Genomic DNA, 18,073 nt, shown 5'->3' with positions numbered 1-18,073 from the left:
TCGGCTCATTCACCCTGTTTCCAGACCGATTCGATAAGTTGCGAGAGACTGTCGCCAACGTCCATACCACGTTGAACACACCGGTTCTCGTCCGATCACCGAAGTCAAGCAACGTAGGGCATGGTTAGTACTTGGATGGGTGACCGCCTGGGAACACCGTGTGATGTTGGCTTTTTTGCTCGGCTCATTCACCCTGTTTCCAGACCGATTCGATAAGTTGCGAGAGACTGTCGCCAACGTCCATACCACGTTGAACACACCGGTTCTCGTCCGATCACCGAAGTCAAGCAACGTAGGGCATGGTTAGTACTTGGATGGGTGACCGCCTGGGAACACCGTGTGATGTTGGCTTTTTTGCTCGGCTCATTCACCCTTTTTCCAGACCGATTCGATAAGTTGCGAGAGACTGTCGCCAACGTCCATACCACGTTGAACACACCGGTTCTCGTCCGATCACCGAAGTCAAGCAACGTAGGGCATGGTTAGTACTTGGATGGGTGACCGCCTGGGAACACCGTGTGATGTTGGCTTTTTTGCTCGGCTCATTCACCCTGTTTCCAGACCGATTCGATAAGTTGCGAGAGACTGTCGCCAACGTCCATACCACGTTGAACACACCGGTTCTCGTCCGATCACCGAAGTCAAGCAACGTAGGGCATGGTTAGTACTTGGATGGTTGACCGCCTGGGAACACCGTGTGATGTTGGCTTTTTTGCTCGGCTCATTCACCCTGTTTCCAGACCGATTCGATAAGTTGCGAGAGACTGTCGCCAACGTCCATACCACGTTGAACACACCGGTTCTCGTCCGATCACCGAAGTCAAGCAACGTAGGGCATGGTTAGTACTTGGATGGGTGACCGCCTGGGAACACCGTGTGATGTTGGCTTTTTTGCTCGGCTCATTCACCCTGTTTCCAGACCGATTCGATAAGTTGCGAGAGACTGTCGCCAACGTCCATACCACGTTGAACACACCGGTTCTCGTCCGATCACCGAAGTCAAGCAACGTAGGGCATGGTTAGTACTTGGATGGGTGACCGCCTGGGAACACCGTGTGATGTTGGCTTTTTTGCTCGGCTCATTCACCCTGTTTCCAGACCGATTCGATAAGTTGCGAGAGACTGTCGCCAACGTCCATACCACGTTGAACACACCGGTTCTCGTCCGATCACCGAAGTCAAGCAACGTAGGGCATGGTTAGTACTTGGATGGGTGACCGCCTGGGAACACCGTGTGATGTTGGCTTTTTTGCTCGGCTCATTCACCCTGTTTCCAGACCGATTCGATAAGTTGCGAGGGACTGTCGCCAACGTCCATACCACGTTGAACACACCGGTTCTCGTCCGATCACCGAAGTCAAGCAACGTAGGGCATGGTTAGTACTTGGATGGGTGACCGCCTGGGAACACCGTGTGATGTTGGCTTTTTTGCTCGGCTCATTCACCCTATTTCCAGACCGATTCGATAAGTTGCGAGGGACTGTCGCCAACGTCCATACCACGTTGAACACACCGGTTCTCGTCCGATCACCGAAGTCAAGCAACGTAGGGCATGGTTAGTACTTGGATGGGTGACCGCCTGGGAACACCGTGTGATGTTGGCTTTTTTGCTCGGCTCATTCACCCTGTTTCCAGACCGATTCGATAAGTTGCGAGAGACTGTCGCCAACGTCCATACCACGTTGAACACACCGGTTCTCGTCCGATCACCGAAGTCAAGCAACGTAGGGCATGGTTAGTACTTGGATGGTTGACCGCCTGGGAACACCGTGTGATGTTGGCTTTTTTGCTCGGCTCATTCACCCTTTTTTTTTTTTTTTTTTGTTGGCGCACTGGGAAAAAATGCGTTACGCATCCCCTTCCGTCGGGGGACGGAGAGGGGTATGTGGGACTCCCCGGGAAATGGTTCCCGGTATACCCACTAAAATAACCCAGTGGCGCTCCGACCTCGCCTGACTGACGGGGAGCTGGGAATCCGGTTTGCATCCAGCCCCTCGCCGGCGATTGCCCGCCTTGTGGCAGACCCCTCACGCCCCCCCGGGTGGGGGAGGGCTTTGTTGTGGCCGGAGCGCACGGCCGTATCTGGCCATCGCTAGAGGTGTGCGCTGTGATGCAGGCGGCAGCGCCCCCGCGCTGGCTGCCCGCCGCACACCCCCAGAGGCGGGTGAAGGTGGACGCTGTGTGCGACGCCTTCCGCCCCTTTTTCTTCTGCGGAGCGCTGGCGCGAGGGGATCGTCCTCACGCTCTCGTTCCGCCGCCTCCTTCTGTGACATTACATCCTCGCAGAAAGAGGCTACCGCAGCCCACGCCTCCTCGCTCCCTAGCATGGCGATGATCACACCAGGGAGCGAGAGGTCGTTACCGACAGCTGCCACCAACGCACGGCGGGGCTCGGCCCACGACGGACACACCTCTAGGGTGTGCTCTGCCGTGTCCACCGCAGCCCCGCACTGGTGGCACGACGGGGACTCCTCCCTCCCGATCCGGTGCAGGTACGATCCGAAGCAGCCATGCCCGGACAGCACCTGGACCAGACGGAAGGAGAGGGAGCCGTGTGACCGTTCGAGCCAATCCTTAAGGACGGGCCCGATCGCGTCCAGCGTCCTTCGGCCGAATGTTGCGGTGGTGAGATCCTCCGTCCAATGTTGGACGACCGCGTCCCTCGCCTCCTCACGAACGGCCTCCCGCTCTGACCCGCCGGGGCGCTGGCCTAGCGCCCGTTGTTCCGCCGTCCATTCGTAGACTCTGGCGAGCACCCACGCTTCGAGCTCCCAAGGAGGAGTGCCCGCCAGAGCGCACGCCGCCGCGAGGCTAACCGTGCGGTAAGCCATCGCGACCCGCTGCGCAATGGCCCTTTGGGACCTTCGGAGGGCGGCTGCGTTCTCCCTCCTATGGAGGGAGTCTGCCCAAATTGGGGCACCGTAAAGGGCCATACTCTTCAAGATGCCGGCATATAGTCGCCGGCATCGATTCCCTGGTCCCCCGATGTTTGGGAGGAGCCAGGAAAGGGCTCCCGCGGTCTTCAGCAGGCGCTTCGATAGCCCGCTAAAATGAGGGCCGAAGCGCCACCTGCTGTCGAGTATCAGGCCCAGATATTTCATCTGGGCCTGCACCCCGATGCGGACGCCCGCCACATAAATGTGAGCGTCCGGCGGCTGGCGTTGCCGAGGCCCGTGGAAGAAGACGGCCTCGGTTTTGGGTAACGCCACCGTCAGCCCCAAGCGGGAGATCCTGTCAGCGACCAAGGATCCTCCCGCGGAGGCCAGGCTGGCCGCCATTTCGAAATTTCTCCCCCGAGCAGTCAGGAGAGTGTCATCTGCATAGCAGATGACAGACGTGCCTCGGGGAAGGTTTCCCCGCAGGAGCCAGTCAAATCCGATGTTCCACAGGAGCGGTCCTAGGACAGAACCCTGTGGGACACCGGACTTGACGTCGTACCGTCGCAGTCGGCCCGTCCTATCTGCGACGAGGACCGAACGGTCCTGTAAATAGTCCGCTAGGAGGCCCCTCAAATATGGAGGCACTCCGTGGTAGCGGAGCGCCTCTAGGATGGTGGAGTGGGGAACGGAGTTGAATGCGTTAGCTATGTCAAAGGACACAGCCAACAGTCCATCCCCCGCTTCCATCGCCTCGCTCACCTGTCCCCTCAGACGGGACAGGGCGTCCAATGTCGAACGCTCAGCCCGAAAGCCGAACTGAGCATCCGACAGGTCCGGGCCAACTGTGCGCAGGTGCGTCTTGAGCCGGGTGGCGAGTATTCTCTCGAACATTTTACCGACCTCATCGAGTAACACGATGGGTCGGTATGCTGAGGGGGAGTCCACCGGCCGCCCTTCCTTCCGCAGAAGGCACAATTGGCCCTCCTTCCATGGCTTCGGGAATCTCTCGGACGCCAAACACGCTCCAAAAAGGTCCCGAAACCGTGGTCCCATCTGGGAAGCGACGATGGCCACCACCTTCGCGGGGATGCCATCCGGCCCTGGGGCCGTCTTCTTACTACGGAGGCAGGCGACTGCCTCTTTTAACTTCTCCTCCGTAACAGGAGGGACCTCATCCACCGTCGGAGCCGCACCCTGCGGAGGACTCATTGCCGGAGGGGTGAAGCTGTCCCCTCGGGGAAACAGGGACTGCACCACCCCAGCCAGCAGCGTCGGCTCGAGGGTCTCGGCAACTGGGGGACCGTACGGGCGCAGCTTGTTCCGTGCCGCCTTGTACGGTCTACCAAAAGGATCGTTGTCGAGATCCTCCAACATTTTCGACCTCGCGCGGTCTGGAGCGGCGGCGAGACTCGCCTTGAAGACGGTCTTCGCCTCTACGTATGATGCGTAGAGACGATCCTCGTTGGCGAGATCACGAGGACGCCGCCGTCGGCTCCTTGTGAAATCTCGCCTGGCCGCCACACAGGCGGTCCGGAGAGCTGCCAACTCCTCCGACCACCAATATACGGCGCGGCGAGGAGGCGGACGCTGGGACCGAGGCATGCTGGAATTGCACACCTCGGTCAAGGAGACCCTTAGTTGGGCTGCTGCGGCGTCCACATCCTGGACGTTGACACGTGGCGTGAGCCAGTCCTGGACGAAGGCCGCCTCCTTGGCGGCTCTTTGATCCAGGCGGGTGAGCGCCCACCGCGGGAAGGGTGACTGGCCCCCCGCACGGTTCCTCTGGGAGCCCTGGGCGGACACATCGAACCGCACATATCGGTGGTCCGATAAAGTCTCCACCGACTCCACTCGCCAGTCCACAACACAGGCCGCCAAAGAGGGGGTGGCGAAGGCGAGGTCCACTATGGAGCCCCCATTTCGCCGCACGCAGGTGTGTACTGTCCCTCTATTCAGGAGGGACAGACCTGACGCCACCGACCACGACTCCACCTCGCGGCCCCGCACATCCGTGGATGGGCTACCCCAAGCCACTGATTTGGCGTTGAAGTCACCCACCACCAATACCCGGCGTTGCGCTGCTCTGGCGGCCACCATGGCGAGGACCCCGAGGAAGTTCTCGAAGTCTGTGAGAGGGCGGTTGGGGGAGAAATAAACACCTATCAGGGCTATGTCTCCCCATGCGGCGGCCACGTATCCCGGCCCCTTCTCTAAGAGCGAGATGGGGGGGGAGTTAGTGGAAGACCGCGCAACCAATGCCACCGAGCCGTCCTCGTCTCCCAGCCAGCTGCCAGGGACTGAATACGGCTCGGCGACAACCGCCACGTCCACCAACCACTCGGCAAAGGTTTGGACCAGCAGGTGCTGGGCCGCTTTGCAGTGGTTGATGTTCGCCTGGAGAATGCGATGGAGCCCGGCCATTAGTCGGTGTTCATTGCACTTCCCTCGGTGGCCGGCACTGGAACTGGGATCGCAGTGATGGCGGCAGCGGCAGGCCGTGTGGACACCTGCGCTTTTCCCTTCTTTGGGGGAGGACGGCACTTCCTCCCCGTCATAATGTGGTTGGCTGGACGACCACTGGCAGCGCACACGGCGCAGTGCGGCTTGGTGGCCTCGCATGCGGCGGACCTGTGCCCCTCCTTGCCGCAGCGGAAGCACAAGTCTGTGCGCTCCGCAGCGGACGGGCAGAGGGCCCGGGTGTGACCGATGCCGAAGCACTTGTAGCAGCGCATCGGCTCCTCCTCAAGGGCCCGGACACCAGCTGAGCTGAATCCGACCGGAAGGCGTCCCTTGGCCAGAACTGCCTTGGCCACCACGACTGGGCACTCAAGCCGCAAGGTGCCCATTCCCCCACGTCCAGGTCTGATGGCCCGGGCCTTGATCGCTGCGACGTCGCAGCTCCCCGCTGCCGCAATCGCGACCACGACCTCCTCTTGGGTGACCGAATCGTCGAGATCGGTCACCTCCAGAGCCACGCACTTCACTGGCCTCACAACTTTGGCCGTGTCTGCGATGGCAACCTTCAGTTGGCTGGCGAAGGTGTCGGCCTTGGCGCTGCCTTGGGACCCCGAGAACTCAAAAATGCGAGCCCCGGTTTGGGTCCGCCGGCACGTGACCCTACCCTCACCCGGTTGCACGGGGTCGACATTCGTACGAGCCCGTCGCAGCACGGACTCGTATGTCTCCCCACGCGCAACGGCTTCCGGTGTGAGGGTCACTACTACAGCCGCAGTTTTAGGAGGAGCGAGTTTCCTCCTCCCTCCCGCCGGAGCTTTTTTGGCTGCCGGGGGCTCAGGGGCCGACTTTTTACCCTTCCGCTGCTTCTTTCCCACCACCTTCTTCCATGGCTCGTTGGAAGGGGTGGTAGAGGGCAGCAGGGCATCTTCCCTCTGGGGAGCTTGGGCGGGCGCTGGTGTAGCGCTCGTTCCCGCCCTGGAGATAGGGGCCGAAGGGGTCTTCTTACCTTTCCCCTTCCCTTTGCCTGTCTTCGTGACCTGGGGCTGCTCATTCTGCGCTGGAGCTGCTTGTTGGGGCGGCGGCGCAGTAGAAGACCTGCCGAGCGGAGGGCGGAGCCTCTTTTCTGGCAGGAGCCGATCCTCAATGCCTGCGAAGCAGGCTCTAGTGAAGGCCCTCTCCTCCATGACCACCTTGCGGATGATATCCTCAAGGTTGGAGGGGGAAGCCGCCACCACTGGACCTTCCGAGGTGCCTTCAGGCCGGGCCATAAGCTCGACAACGCGAGCGTGCAGCGCGGACACCTCTTTTTGTAGGTGATCCACTTTCGCCTGCAGTTTCCGCGTCTCATCGGACGTGGTACGCTGCGACAGCTCCTTCACGATGCCGAGCAGGCTAGCTGCCCGGCATTTCAGGGCCTTCTGAAAGGTCCCCTTCAGATTTGAGGACTTGGAGGCGACCTCAAAAATCTCCTCCTGGTCCTCTAGAGCCATGCGCTCCATCTCCTCTACGGAGTGGTCCGCGTAAATGACGGTGGGGGCGCCGTAGCCGGCCTTGGCTCTGGTGGTCTGCGCCAGCTTCTCCTTGGAGGCGATTCTTTCCTCCAAGTCCGCCTGCACGACAGCCCGTTTTGCCGGCCTCCCGATTGTGTCAGGCGAACCCCCGGATTTCTGCCGTAGGAATCGCTTCCTCGACTCACGGCGGGTCGAACCACAGTCCGACACGCTCTTGATGGACTCGGTGTCGGAGTAGTCCGTCCCGAGGTCCACACAACGAATGTTAGCCGCGGAAGATGCGCGGCTAGCTTCGGACGCGGAAGCGTCCCGAGATTGGCCCTGAGAAGGGCCTTTGGGTTGGAACCGCCCGGAGGCGTCCCGAGGTTGGCCCTGAGAAGGGCCTTTTGGGAGGAACCGCCCGGAGGCGTCCCTCAGTTGCTTCGAACTCATGTTCGACGTTTCCAGAATGTGTTCTGACAATCCGAGCGATGGATCACCAACCACTGGCCACTGCGTTACCGCGCACCAAGTGGCATGGGTCCAAGGCAGAACTGTGAAGTCACACTCAAGCCACAAGTATAGATATCCAAATTCGGTCACCCGACCTGCCACTCCGTTACGGTGGTCAGGAAGGGGTCCAGGGCACACGACGAGGACGTAATGGATATCACTTGGGGCGTGCCCCCGGCTCATTCACCCTGTTTCAAGACCGATTCGATAAGTTGCGAGGGACTGTCGCCAACGTCCATACCACGTTGAACACACCGGTTCTCGTCCGATCACCGAAGTCAAGCAACGTAGGGCATGGTTAGTACTTGGATGGGTGACCGCCTGGGAACACCGTGTGATGTTGGCTTTTTTGCTCGGCTCATTCACCCTATTTCCAGACCGATTCGATAAGTTGCGAGAGACTGTCGCCAACGTCCATACCACGTTGAACACACCGGTTCTCGTCCGATCACCGAAGTCAAGCAACGTAGGGCATGGTTAGTACTTGGATTGTTGACCGCCTGGGAACACCGTGTGATGGTAGATTCCTCTTTTACTCTGTTCTGCTCACTATGGATCTACTCTATTGTAGGCTTACAATATTTTCATAATGTTAATTTCGTTCACTATATGTATGTTATATACAATGTGAGATATATTTTTATCCCATAGCCATGTGTTTAGTATTTCGTTGTCGTATATATTTTGAGAAGTACATATATTTTATAATATTTGTTTTTTAATTGAACCTAATGTTTTTTTTACCACTCTTTAAGTAATTTCACCTGTATGTTTGTTTGTTTGTAACCGACTCCTTTGGACTCGATACTAAATCACTTTGAACGGTCATATATCATTTAAACTCGTTAGACTTATCGAGGAACGTTGGTAATACAATAATTTAGTAATTTTATTCCACTATCCTTTTTATACCATCTTCAGTATTAAATGATATTTTCCCACTTCCTTCACGTGAGAGCAAAAGATAGTCCAAGCGCGTGGTCTTGTGCATGAAATGAAAGAAAGTATTTTAATGTAAAAAAGCGTAGGGTTTTTTCTGAAAAACATTCCTTCAACGTCTCTACTCTCGTTAGTATCTGATTATACGAGGCAAGTGTCCGCTGTTCGCAGGAGAACACAAATCCATGTGTACATCCCCACGCTTTTTACATTAAAATAATTCCTTTCATTTATCACTCTTATTCATAATTTGAATGATTAACCAAAAATATTTTCTTCTTTTTTGTTCGGTTTATTCATAAAAAGTGCCTTTGTTTTTGTTTTCTTAAACTATTTTTATATTGACTGGATTGTGCTGGACTGTCATTCCACACGTGAGAAGGTGGAAATGGAGTTGTAGGTGTTGAACGCACTATCTCAGTATCGGTCTATTCACCCTTCTCTTGAAGACGTCCAAATTATATCTCGCAGGAAACACAGACGCAGGCACACTGTTCCAATCTCTTTATGTGTGCTTGAGGAAGAAGTAAGAGTATCGCTTCGTCCGGATGCGAGGAAGTTCCACGAAAAGTCGGAGGTCCACCGTGCATCTGGTTGTCGGGTGAAAGAATGGGCTTGCAGGAAATAAACCGTGTAATTCCTCCGCGCATTCTCCAGAATGTAATCCGTTCTTCTGAATGAGTTTTTCAGATTCTGTTAACACGCGACAACATAGTTGCAGATCCATCAGTGAAGTCTGAAGGCAGGAACAGAGAGATATGACCCAAATTCCTTAATCTCTAATTAGTACAATTCATCAGAGTATCGTTAGTAATCCTGTTGTATGATGAAGATTCATGAACGACAGCTGCAGTTCCGTGGATGGGATCAGTGGTGGGAGGCTCCCCAGTACCATCAAAAAATATACATTAAATCATCTCCCCCCAACTGAAAGAATTGAAATATAGTTAATATTATTTGTTCAAAAAAAAAGAAGGTCAAGGAGACCGTATATCCTGAAAACAGTTCAGCAGCGGACATTACCGAAGCCTACCAGACAATTCTCTGAGGCTGATTATCTTTGAGAAGAATTAATTACTTAATTATCGCTTGTCTCCCGGACTATTGTAATTCTGGTTTGAGTGAATAAGAACCACTCAGTACCGAGAGTTCGCTCTAAGTCCAACATATTTTCACCATTAAAGCCCAATAAAATACCATCAAATTAAATATAGATTTTGGATTACAGACTACATGTATAGTTTTAGAGGCATATTTGATGTACTTAGCGTTTTTCAAAATACTTGCGCGGTCGATGATAAAAATATGTTACAAATCATTAAAAAAAAATTAAAGTTTTCTATAACTTCTTTTCGTCATAAATTCTAATTTTAAATTAACATTCAATTAAACAAATATTTTAACAATCTAAAGCCATAGTAATCGTCAATAAAAGGTGCCTAATCTATTATTATTAGTTGCATCTTATGTGTCGGTAAATTTGGGTTTAAATAAAATTAGCATAACAAAATATATAATTGCTCGCGAACGTATTTGTTAGTGTATAAAATATCTCACACAAAGAATGTTCAGGTGTCGTTTGAATAGGATTACTGTCATTCATAAATAAGCACAATGAGTGTCGCTCTGCCGCCCGCCCCCTCTCACCTATTGTCCAAACACTGTAAAGGGCCGGTCGAAAGGAATTTATGTCTAATACTCTTGTGTAGGAACACCACAAGATCTCTTTCAAGGATTACATGATATTTATAAGATTTCAGATTCCATTCCTAACACTTAACAGAGTCCTATATTTGTCCTTTTATATCGTAATATTTTATCTTCTTAAAGATTTTTCAAAGTATAATTTTAATTTTTTTTTTAATTTACATTACTTGTACCGGATGCTTTGTTATTTTTGCGATTTCCGAAATATTTTCTCTATGTACAATTTCATAAAATTCAATATCAGTGTTTTAAAATAAAACATTTAAACCGAAACTGTATTTCATGAAGTATGGACAATAGCGAAAAGATTTGAAGTAAAATTTTAAGTATGTTTTTTTACGCACTCCACTTAATGAAAGTACAACTTAAGCTTACTGAATATAAATAGTATATAACAATATAAAATATCATATGTTTAAAGTTTAATTAAAACAAAAAAAAGTCATAGGAAAACTCAGTTTATAACTATAGGTACAGCAAAAAAATAAGTTATCTAATAATAAAAAATTAAAAATATATATTTCTGTAAAAGCGCTCGCACTTGACCGTTCCTCGAATAGATTCTCAAAGTAGTAGATATGCGCAATACAATAAGATAAACTAGCTATAAAAGGTCCCCGCGGTTTTCATATTTTTCAATATCGCTAGCATCTTCAAAGCATCAGTTTGTAGACATTAAAGATATCGTGGCAAGAATGCGCAGCCCCAGGTGCAGGTGAGTAGCTTGAAGAGTTGTTAGTACATCTGGTCTTTTGTCTTCAATTATGTTATAATTAAGACAATTTAAAAATTTATCTGAATTCTCTACTTGTTTTTCGTACGTGCGTAATTAAAATTTCACTTTGGATGAATGAATAAAAAAAAAATATTAGTCACAGGAAGTGATCTTAAAAATATTATTTTTTCCTAAATATATTTGTTGGTTGTTATATTTTCATAAAGGATATTTCCATTTTCAAACAAAATAATATTAAATAAGTAAAGCACCAAAATTGCATTATAGCCATCAATATGACCCGTTAGAAACCTTGTAAAATTTTGGGAATCATCTAATAAACTTAAAATCCAATAACAGTCGAGGAACAGCTTCGGAGACGCTTTGTTTTGATCATTTAAAGGTTCTTATTTCAGAGGCCCCACGAACTTCTTTCATGTAATCTGTTCCTAGCATTCAAAGACTTCTTAAATTTCTTTACGTATAATTAAAATTACTTTGTACTTTCAGTGTTTTAGTTTTGTTGACGCTGTTTGCTCTTGCGGCGTGGGCCTCAGCCCAGGTCACGTTCAGCCGCGACTGGTCCGGGGGCAAGCGCTCCCCTCCAGCCGTCTTCGACTGTGGTCAACTAACAACCCTTTGTCGGCATTTTTTGGTTCGTAATAAAGACTTTAACTTCAACATTCCGACGATAGGAAAATACGATGTTTTAATTCGTCTACAGTGTGAATTTCGGTTGCAAAAAAGTTGGTGTTTTTACGTAACATGTCTGAAAATATAGTGTCATACCTTAACGTCTTGTTCCTTATCTATAGCTGAGGTGAAAATTTGTACTTTTATTTTAAAATTTATTAATTATCCCAATAATTTCAGGAAAATGAGTAGAATTGTGATTTTTTTTTAATTCAAAATATTATTCTGTACTAGATCTACTATATATACTATTATATATAGATACTAGTTTTTGTTATCACTAATAATATTGGAGCCTCTGAGAAAAAGCCTATTTTAATACGTTAAACTCGTTTCAGCACGATTTAAAGCAAACAATGTCTGCCAAAAAGCTCGACAAACGCCAGCAGTTGCAGTCGGAGGAGTTGCAGCTTGTTTACGAAGACGAGAAATAATTCAATGAAGATACAGCTTTAGTAATGCCCAGCTTATATCAATGTTCTGCTAAAGTATGAAATAAATCAATCAGTAAAATAAATATTTACGAGGAACCGCTCTTTGGAAATGCTTATTAGATTTAGATCCTTTATTTAAGTTTTTTTTTTTTTTTCGTACGAAATGTTCTAATGGCTTCTTTATTTTAAATAAAAACTTATTCAGTAGCAACGAAAAATGTTCATTTTCATCAATATAATATCACCGGATCTCAGGGGCATGCGGAGATTCGGGGTAGGGTAAGCAGGATGTGTGCGTAAAACAATACCAATTTTCATCATAATTTCCTCCTCTAAAATATTGATATTATTCGCGCCTAAAGTTACAGCAGTCTGATCGGAACTAACATCTATATATATTATAAATCTATCAACTACCTCTGAGTCACGAAAGTACCTTAAACGATTACGATCTGTTCATCACCGCTTTATGAAAGTTATTTAAATCGGTTGTATCCAATGCAGATCCATACATTATTGTTATTTGAAAACAACAAACAAGGAAAACAAAACAAGTTATTTGTGTGTACACAACCTGCTAGCTAATGAAAACTATCATAATACTTTTTATTAAAACGAGTAACTTTACCTTTTCTTAGTTAAATCAAAGCTGGTCACACACCGTCCCTTTGTGATTATTTTAATTTTATTATCAACGACAACATTGTAAATGTACTCGCAATTAATTTCGTTAAACACACGCCAGTACAGAGCTCACAGTTATAATTTTTCTATCATTTGTTAATAAATACGCCAATTAGCTAATTGAAACTTATTCACTTGCGCTTAGAAAGACAATAATAACAAAATGGCGAAAAAAATATTAACGTTATACCGACAATTTAAATAATCTCTTATAATACATTTGACAATCAACTCAGTGTCTATAATGAGTAGGATTAAGGCAGCAGGGCCTCTCGAACGCCAAACTTGCGTAGTTTTCGCACACACACATACAAATATCTCCTGCATACAACACGAGCTTTGTAGATTTTCTTTGAGGTTATTCGTATGGAATATATGCACCGAGTAGTTGTGCTTGCCGCCGCTCGGGCTGGGAAGCGGCGCTAGCTGCTACAGCGGCCGATCGGAAAATGGTACATTTCACGTTAACAGATGGCACTTTTAACAATTTTACCAAATCGTGAATCAAATGACATTTATGTCTGTAAACATTCGTATTGCGCAATGTATTATTAAAAGAAAGTTAATTTTATTATTTTGCACGGATGAAGGCCACATCTGAAACAACAAACCAACCAATTTCGTAAGTAAGAATTAACAATATAGGTTTAGTTGTTGTATGGGTAGGGTGAGCAGTGCTTATTTGCATCTATGGAGTGCACGCCAGTGCCACTTCCGGGTACATATTAATGAAATTCTTTTATTATAATTCTTTTTGACAAAGATTAGGTCAGATTTTTTCTAGTCTATGGAACAATTAAGTGCATGTTTGACACTAATGACAGCAAATTAATTTTAGTAGACCGAACAAAGAGCCAATAATAGGATCTGTCTGGCAAAATAAGACATAACTGATTCGTATTAAATCTTAAAAAGTTAAAACCTCGATCTGCTAGTAAATGCGTTGTAATCAGTAAGTGAAAAGTACCAACCAGTTCGGGGCTTTGATGCAATATGACATGACAGATAAAAAATATATTGTTGTCATCAAAATTGAACGGTCATAGATTTTAATTTAAATTAAAAAAAAAAAAGGTAATAATTCCAACAGCCGAAGATAGCTATTTGAAATTAAGTTCGTAATAAATCTTAAATACCTATATTATAATAGAACATTAATCGTTTATTTAATAGAAAAAAAATAAATAATCAGAGTTCACGCTAGTATGGGTTACTAATAGTAATTACATGTTGTCTGTAACGGACACGACGGAAACAAAAGACCGTATGCATTAGTAATTTATTGAAATAAATTGATTTTATTTACATTCAAAGTTATTGCAGTACAAACCTCATAATTCTAAATCGTTAATATAAATTTGTTAAAATCTATTATATGAGTTAAGAAGAAATGGCAGAACATACATACATATATCATGAACGGACAATTTATAGATAATGTTAATAATAATACTATATTTGTTGGGGCGCTATTAAAATGAAATATATAAGAAAATGATTGCATTGCTAATTATATAATGATGTTAATTCATAAAACATAAAATTATTTAATTTAATATAATCTTATATAAAAACCGAGAAGGCGGGAGACGTTCTAACGCGACGCCTTATATAAAACTAACATTAAGAAATACAATTCCATGTTCCAGTACAAACGAAATTTTCTTAATACAGTTAACACTAGACATAATGTTAGTAAAACGACCTCTGTCATATCGCTATGGTACAAAACGCATCAGAAAAAACATCTTAAAAAAGTATAAGAAATAATTTATATAATATGCTGTCCATCTCACCAGCTCCGAGTCACTCGCTCTAACATCTGAATCAAGGTTTTCAACTTTTTTTATGAAATTTCTTTATTTCTGGAAACGGTGTGAATCAACGTTACTAATTCTGTCACTATGGGTGGGGCGGAGGACGTCGTGGAGGCTGGGATGTAAGTCGGATGGTTACGTCATGTGTGACGTCACTCGCTGTCGGAGGGCGCACAGCGCACGTACTCCAAGGCCTGGTTGAGTTTGTCCAGCCAGACGTCTCTATCAGCTGCCGTGTCGGCTGCTAGAAGGTGCCTCCTGATGACGGACCCGTTGGGCCCTCTCACGTACACCAGCGAGCCCCCCTCGGGTGCGTCGAGGCCGGGGGGCGCGGAAGCCTCCAGCAGTATAGTGTGAGGTCGCGCGCAGAGATCACGGGGGGCCTTCACCGCCTTCTCCGAGATGATCGTCGTCAGATCAATGTCACCGATCGGCATCTGAGTAATGTTGAGAAAGTTATAATGATATTATAGATGATAATATAGGATAGAATAATGATGTTATTACAAGGGCGTTAGCAACCTTTTTGGTGACGTCATCCGGGTATTTCCAATAGGTCAGGCGCGGAGGCTGCAGTCTCACCCATCGTCTGTGCCAGGCCCCCAGACCGGACACGTCGTCGAAGGCTGTAAGGAAGGCCGCGTGGGGCTCCGGCTGGGGCACGAGGACCCTAGCGGATATGTCGGTGCTGATGGAGCCCTCTAGCGGACTGTCGGGCGGTACTTTGTTGAGTGTAAAGCTTTTTCTTGCTGCCTGTTGTAGTGCAAAGATACAGTAGCCGTGAAGGGCGAACTGGGGACTCCTCACTGACAGCGGGCCTCCGGGACTGACGACCCGGGGGGCCTTCAGTTCCGACACTTTGGACTTGGGAGTGAGTAATTTAGAACCGCTCTGTGAAAAAAAATATACAACTATATATTGGTGCTAGGTCATTGATTCCAGATCTTATTTTCGGTTCAGCACACTGGTAGAAGGGTGGGTGGGGATTTATAAAATAAAATCTTAATTGCAGAAAATACAAATGGTGGGAAGAGTGAAATGATAAAAATAAGTGACATTGTGAGACTTCCTACCAAAGATTATTATATAGTATTAATTTTATTAGACATAAGTTTTTAAGAGCTTTTGGGTGAGGGCCCATTAAATTAACCTCTTTTACCTAAGAGATCACTATATATATATATATGATACACATTGCCACATTTGATATAAAGTTATTGAAGTTCTAAGTAACCATTTTAAAAGCAGTGGTTTAGTTATGTGTAAGTTGTTATATAGCGGACGAAGTCGCGTGTGTAAGCAAAGTGTATCACTTACTTATTGTTTGAACTAGTAAATCAATTCCATACAATACACGTTTGAATTGAATAATATAATTTTACCTTTTTGTTAGTGATGTGATATTTGACGTTGTGAGGTAAGATTTCCTTGGATGCTTGCAGCAGATAAATCTCGACCGTCACCTGAAAAATATATTACAAAAAAATTAATATATAACTTTTTAAATCTCCTTTCTTGTGGGACTGAGGTTTGTTTCATTTATAATGATAATAATAATAGTGTGCATACCTTAAAGTCCCCATTGAGACCTTCCATTCTTATTTCATCTGGGAACTGTAGCGGCGCGTTCGGCTTCGTCAGCTGCATGCTGGTCGCCAGCACTCGGTCGCGGCACTTGAGGAGACAGACCACGTGGTGACCTACAGCGCCATCTGTCGAACATATACCGATTAATTAGTAGTAACTGTCTAAATTAATTCTTGAACTTATTTCATTGTATATTTGTGTATATGAAATTAAATGACATTAAAAGAGAATTTGCATTTAAGCATTGTTCATGTATGGCTAAGAAAATTTCTATTCAACTTGATTGACCTTCCGTTATTTACAGCATATTTTAAAGATTTTCGTACGATTATATGTAATTTCGTTAACCAGGGATCAATGCAGAGTAAGCAAAACGTGAAATTAGAAAAACATATTATTCTCATTAATATTTATGTTTTAAAACGGCTATTGCTGGATTAAGTTTCTATACAGAGAGTATGTCATACCCGCATTGAGTTGTCTTATGTAATCCCTCCTCAGAGGTATCCGTAGGTTACTGATATTGAGGGTGGCTTTCCCAGCTGTAGCTGCTGGACCTGCACCCTCTACTTGAAGCCTCTGAACTTCGTGGAGGCAAGCCTGACGACGGTGAGCTGGAAATATATACAGACATACATGACGAAATTGTATTCACATATATAATATGAAATAAAATATAACTTAATTAATTTTAGTTTGTTTTATAGTTAAATTTTAAGCAATTCTTATATAACATTGATATGTTTTGATATAAGGATATACAGCATGAACTCACTCGCCAGCAACAGCAACCTCTCACCCTCCGCCTGTTCAGTTGAGCCGCTGAACTCGATGGTTGCAGCGCACAGGTTCAGAGCTTGACTGGCCTGCAATAGATAGAACATGTGTCATTACATACACAAATACAGAGAGAAGAGGAGTCAAACCTGTGACCTCTCGAATATTAAAGTTGTTAGTAACTAAGCTATAGTGTCTTAAATTTTAATAGGATTTAAGACTTTCGCGAGTATTCAACTAAATAAAACGAATATTTTCGGATTTAATATAGCGTTTCTTATTATTTTAAAGTACATTGTCGAGGCAGACGAGATGAAAATTTCATACGAGATCACTCTTACTCCCCCCCCTCCCCCTCTCTCCCACTCACACACACGCACAATCCTGTACAATCATAGGTCCAGGAAATGGCTACACATGTTACGTACCTGTGATATAACAGTCTGTTGTTTGTTGATCTCGTTGTGCAGCTCCTTGATCCTCTGCCTGACCGTGGTGACCGGAGCCACCTCGGGGGTGAAGTCTCGTTCGGGGGACACGTGGCGTATTACTCTCATAGGAGTCGTCGGCGTTGAAGACTGAAATCGTATACGTATGAGTGAGGGAGTTACTTATGTGAATGTACGATTTTGTATTATTTCCAAAAAAAAAAAACTCTTTTTATTAGTCTCGTATGCAGATGTTACTTTTAACTGTGCCCACATAAAATACTACATCTATCAACAGTAGGGTCTATGTATCCAAGCTGCTAGACGAGTCTTATTATTTTTTACTTAAGAAATAACAACGTTTTGTATTATCTCTGTAGTTATAGCCATATGTAGAATTATTTTCTTATATTATAGATTTTCCCGTACGTAAGATCATAGAGAAAAGTTAAGTATGTGTTAAAACTACAGTTACCAACCGGCAGTACATCTACAGCATGAGCCACATGACTTTAAATAAGACATCTGTGATTTAATTATACCCTATATCTTATTCCGATACTAAAACTATATCACTGTGAAGTCTCATCAAAATCCGTTCAGTACTTTCTGCGTGAAACAGTTACAAACACCCACACATCCTAACAAATTTTCGAATTAAAACTTATCAATATATATCTAGTGTCACTCACAGCCTGCATCTTCCTATAGAAGCTGACGCTATGGACCAGTTCGTTGGCCCTGTCCCTGGCCGGTGTCTTCAACGGCGACTTGAACGCCACGTTGTCCTGGTAGACGAAACTTGATGACGAGAGACTGTCTTGCTGCAAGACGTCCTCATATTATAACCCACGGTTACACACGGGTTATTAATATGGGAACGCTTTGATTGCCCCGGTGTGACCGAGCCAATACTGGATTATTGAATTTAAAAAAGTTCTAGCAGAAACATT

General features: G+C 46.4%; 2 protein-coding genes, 11 non-coding genes and 1 pseudogene across 18 annotated transcripts in view; 13 read left to right on the top strand and 1 right to left on the bottom strand.

Moving 5' to 3' along the window:
• Positions 1–53: 53 nt before the first annotated feature.
• Positions 54–172, top strand: LOC133319621 (5S ribosomal RNA). The gene has a single exon (XR_009753172.1). It is a non-coding gene; the product is annotated as a 5S ribosomal RNA (ribosomal RNA).
• A 60-nt stretch (positions 173–232) lies between these two features.
• Positions 233–351, top strand: LOC133319620 (5S ribosomal RNA). The gene has a single exon (XR_009753171.1). It is a non-coding gene; the product is annotated as a 5S ribosomal RNA (ribosomal RNA).
• A 60-nt stretch (positions 352–411) lies between these two features.
• Positions 412–530, top strand: LOC133319619 (5S ribosomal RNA). The gene has a single exon (XR_009753170.1). It is a non-coding gene; the product is annotated as a 5S ribosomal RNA (ribosomal RNA).
• Positions 531–590: 60 nt separating this feature from the next.
• LOC133319595 (5S ribosomal RNA) lies at positions 591–709 on the top strand. The gene has a single exon (XR_009753147.1). It is a non-coding gene; the product is annotated as a 5S ribosomal RNA (ribosomal RNA).
• A 60-nt stretch (positions 710–769) lies between these two features.
• On the top strand, positions 770–888 carry LOC133319618 (5S ribosomal RNA). Its single transcript, XR_009753169.1, has one exon. It is a non-coding gene; the product is annotated as a 5S ribosomal RNA (ribosomal RNA).
• A 60-nt stretch (positions 889–948) lies between these two features.
• Positions 949–1,067, top strand: LOC133319617 (5S ribosomal RNA). The gene has a single exon (XR_009753168.1). It is a non-coding gene; the product is annotated as a 5S ribosomal RNA (ribosomal RNA).
• Positions 1,068–1,127: 60 nt separating this feature from the next.
• LOC133319616 (5S ribosomal RNA) lies at positions 1,128–1,246 on the top strand. Its single transcript, XR_009753167.1, has one exon. It is a non-coding gene; the product is annotated as a 5S ribosomal RNA (ribosomal RNA).
• A 60-nt stretch (positions 1,247–1,306) lies between these two features.
• On the top strand, positions 1,307–1,425 carry LOC133319615 (5S ribosomal RNA). The gene has a single exon (XR_009753166.1). It is a non-coding gene; the product is annotated as a 5S ribosomal RNA (ribosomal RNA).
• Positions 1,426–1,485: 60 nt separating this feature from the next.
• LOC133319613 (5S ribosomal RNA) lies at positions 1,486–1,604 on the top strand. Its single transcript, XR_009753164.1, has one exon. It is a non-coding gene; the product is annotated as a 5S ribosomal RNA (ribosomal RNA).
• Positions 1,605–1,664: 60 nt separating this feature from the next.
• On the top strand, positions 1,665–1,783 carry LOC133319594 (5S ribosomal RNA). Its single transcript, XR_009753146.1, has one exon. It is a non-coding gene; the product is annotated as a 5S ribosomal RNA (ribosomal RNA).
• Positions 1,784–7,566: 5,783 nt separating this feature from the next.
• LOC116777121 (5S ribosomal RNA) lies at positions 7,567–7,685 on the top strand. The gene has a single exon (XR_004354006.2). It is a non-coding gene; the product is annotated as a 5S ribosomal RNA (ribosomal RNA).
• Positions 7,686–7,745: 60 nt separating this feature from the next.
• Positions 7,746–7,864, top strand: LOC116775473 (5S ribosomal RNA; annotated as a pseudogene).
• A 2,677-nt stretch (positions 7,865–10,541) lies between these two features.
• On the top strand, positions 10,542–11,905 carry LOC116775217 (uncharacterized). The gene is made up of 3 exons (XM_032668067.2): positions 10,542–10,700; positions 11,211–11,355; positions 11,732–11,905. Exons 1-3 carry the CDS (start codon positions 10,681–10,683, stop codon positions 11,825–11,827), a joined length of 261 nt encoding a protein of 86 aa, XP_032523958.1. The 5' UTR covers positions 10,542–10,680; the 3' UTR covers positions 11,828–11,905.
• Positions 11,906–13,776: 1,871 nt separating this feature from the next.
• The window catches only part of LOC116775106 (anillin-like), a 33,357-nt gene continuing 29,060 nt past the window's right edge, over positions 13,777–18,073 (bottom strand). For 4 of the 6 annotated variants that reach the window (XM_061524570.1, XM_061524571.1, XM_061524574.1 and 1 more), the window contains 8 exons: positions 17,813–17,944; positions 17,121–17,270; positions 16,691–16,781; positions 16,383–16,529; positions 15,898–16,040; positions 15,711–15,791; positions 14,851–15,219; positions 13,777–14,765 (listed from right to left, as the gene is read on the bottom strand). In XM_061524570.1, coding sequence (XP_061380554.1) covers positions 14,481–14,765; positions 14,851–15,219; positions 15,711–15,791; positions 15,898–16,040; positions 16,383–16,529; positions 16,691–16,781; positions 17,121–17,270; positions 17,813–17,944 — 1,398 coding nt within the window. In that variant the 3' untranslated portion in view covers positions 13,777–14,480. The remainder of the gene's footprint in view (positions 14,766–14,850; positions 15,220–15,710; positions 15,792–15,897; positions 16,041–16,382; positions 16,530–16,690; positions 16,782–17,120; positions 17,271–17,812; positions 17,945–18,073) is intronic. The other 2 variants (XM_061524572.1, XM_061524573.1) reach the window with 1 other exon arrangement.

This window comes from Danaus plexippus, chromosome 25, assembly GCF_018135715.1.
Source record: "Danaus plexippus chromosome 25, MEX_DaPlex, whole genome shotgun sequence".
Taxonomy (NCBI): domain Eukaryota; kingdom Metazoa; phylum Arthropoda; class Insecta; order Lepidoptera; family Nymphalidae; genus Danaus; species Danaus plexippus.
The sequence above is the reverse complement of the archived record's forward strand: the minus strand, read 5'-3'. Positions and strand labels throughout refer to the sequence as shown.

Coding starts and splice junctions, on each gene's coding strand:
- LOC116775217 (XM_032668067.2), top strand. CDS start 10,681: ATGCGCAGCCCCAGGTGCAG. Junction 10,701..11,210: donor ATGCGCAGCCCCAGGTGCAG/GTGAGTAGCTTG, acceptor TTGTACTTTCAG/TGTTTTAGTTTTGTTGACGC. Junction 11,356..11,731: donor CCCTTTGTCGGCATTTTTTG/GTTCGTAATAAA, acceptor AACTCGTTTCAG/CACGATTTAAAGCAAACAAT.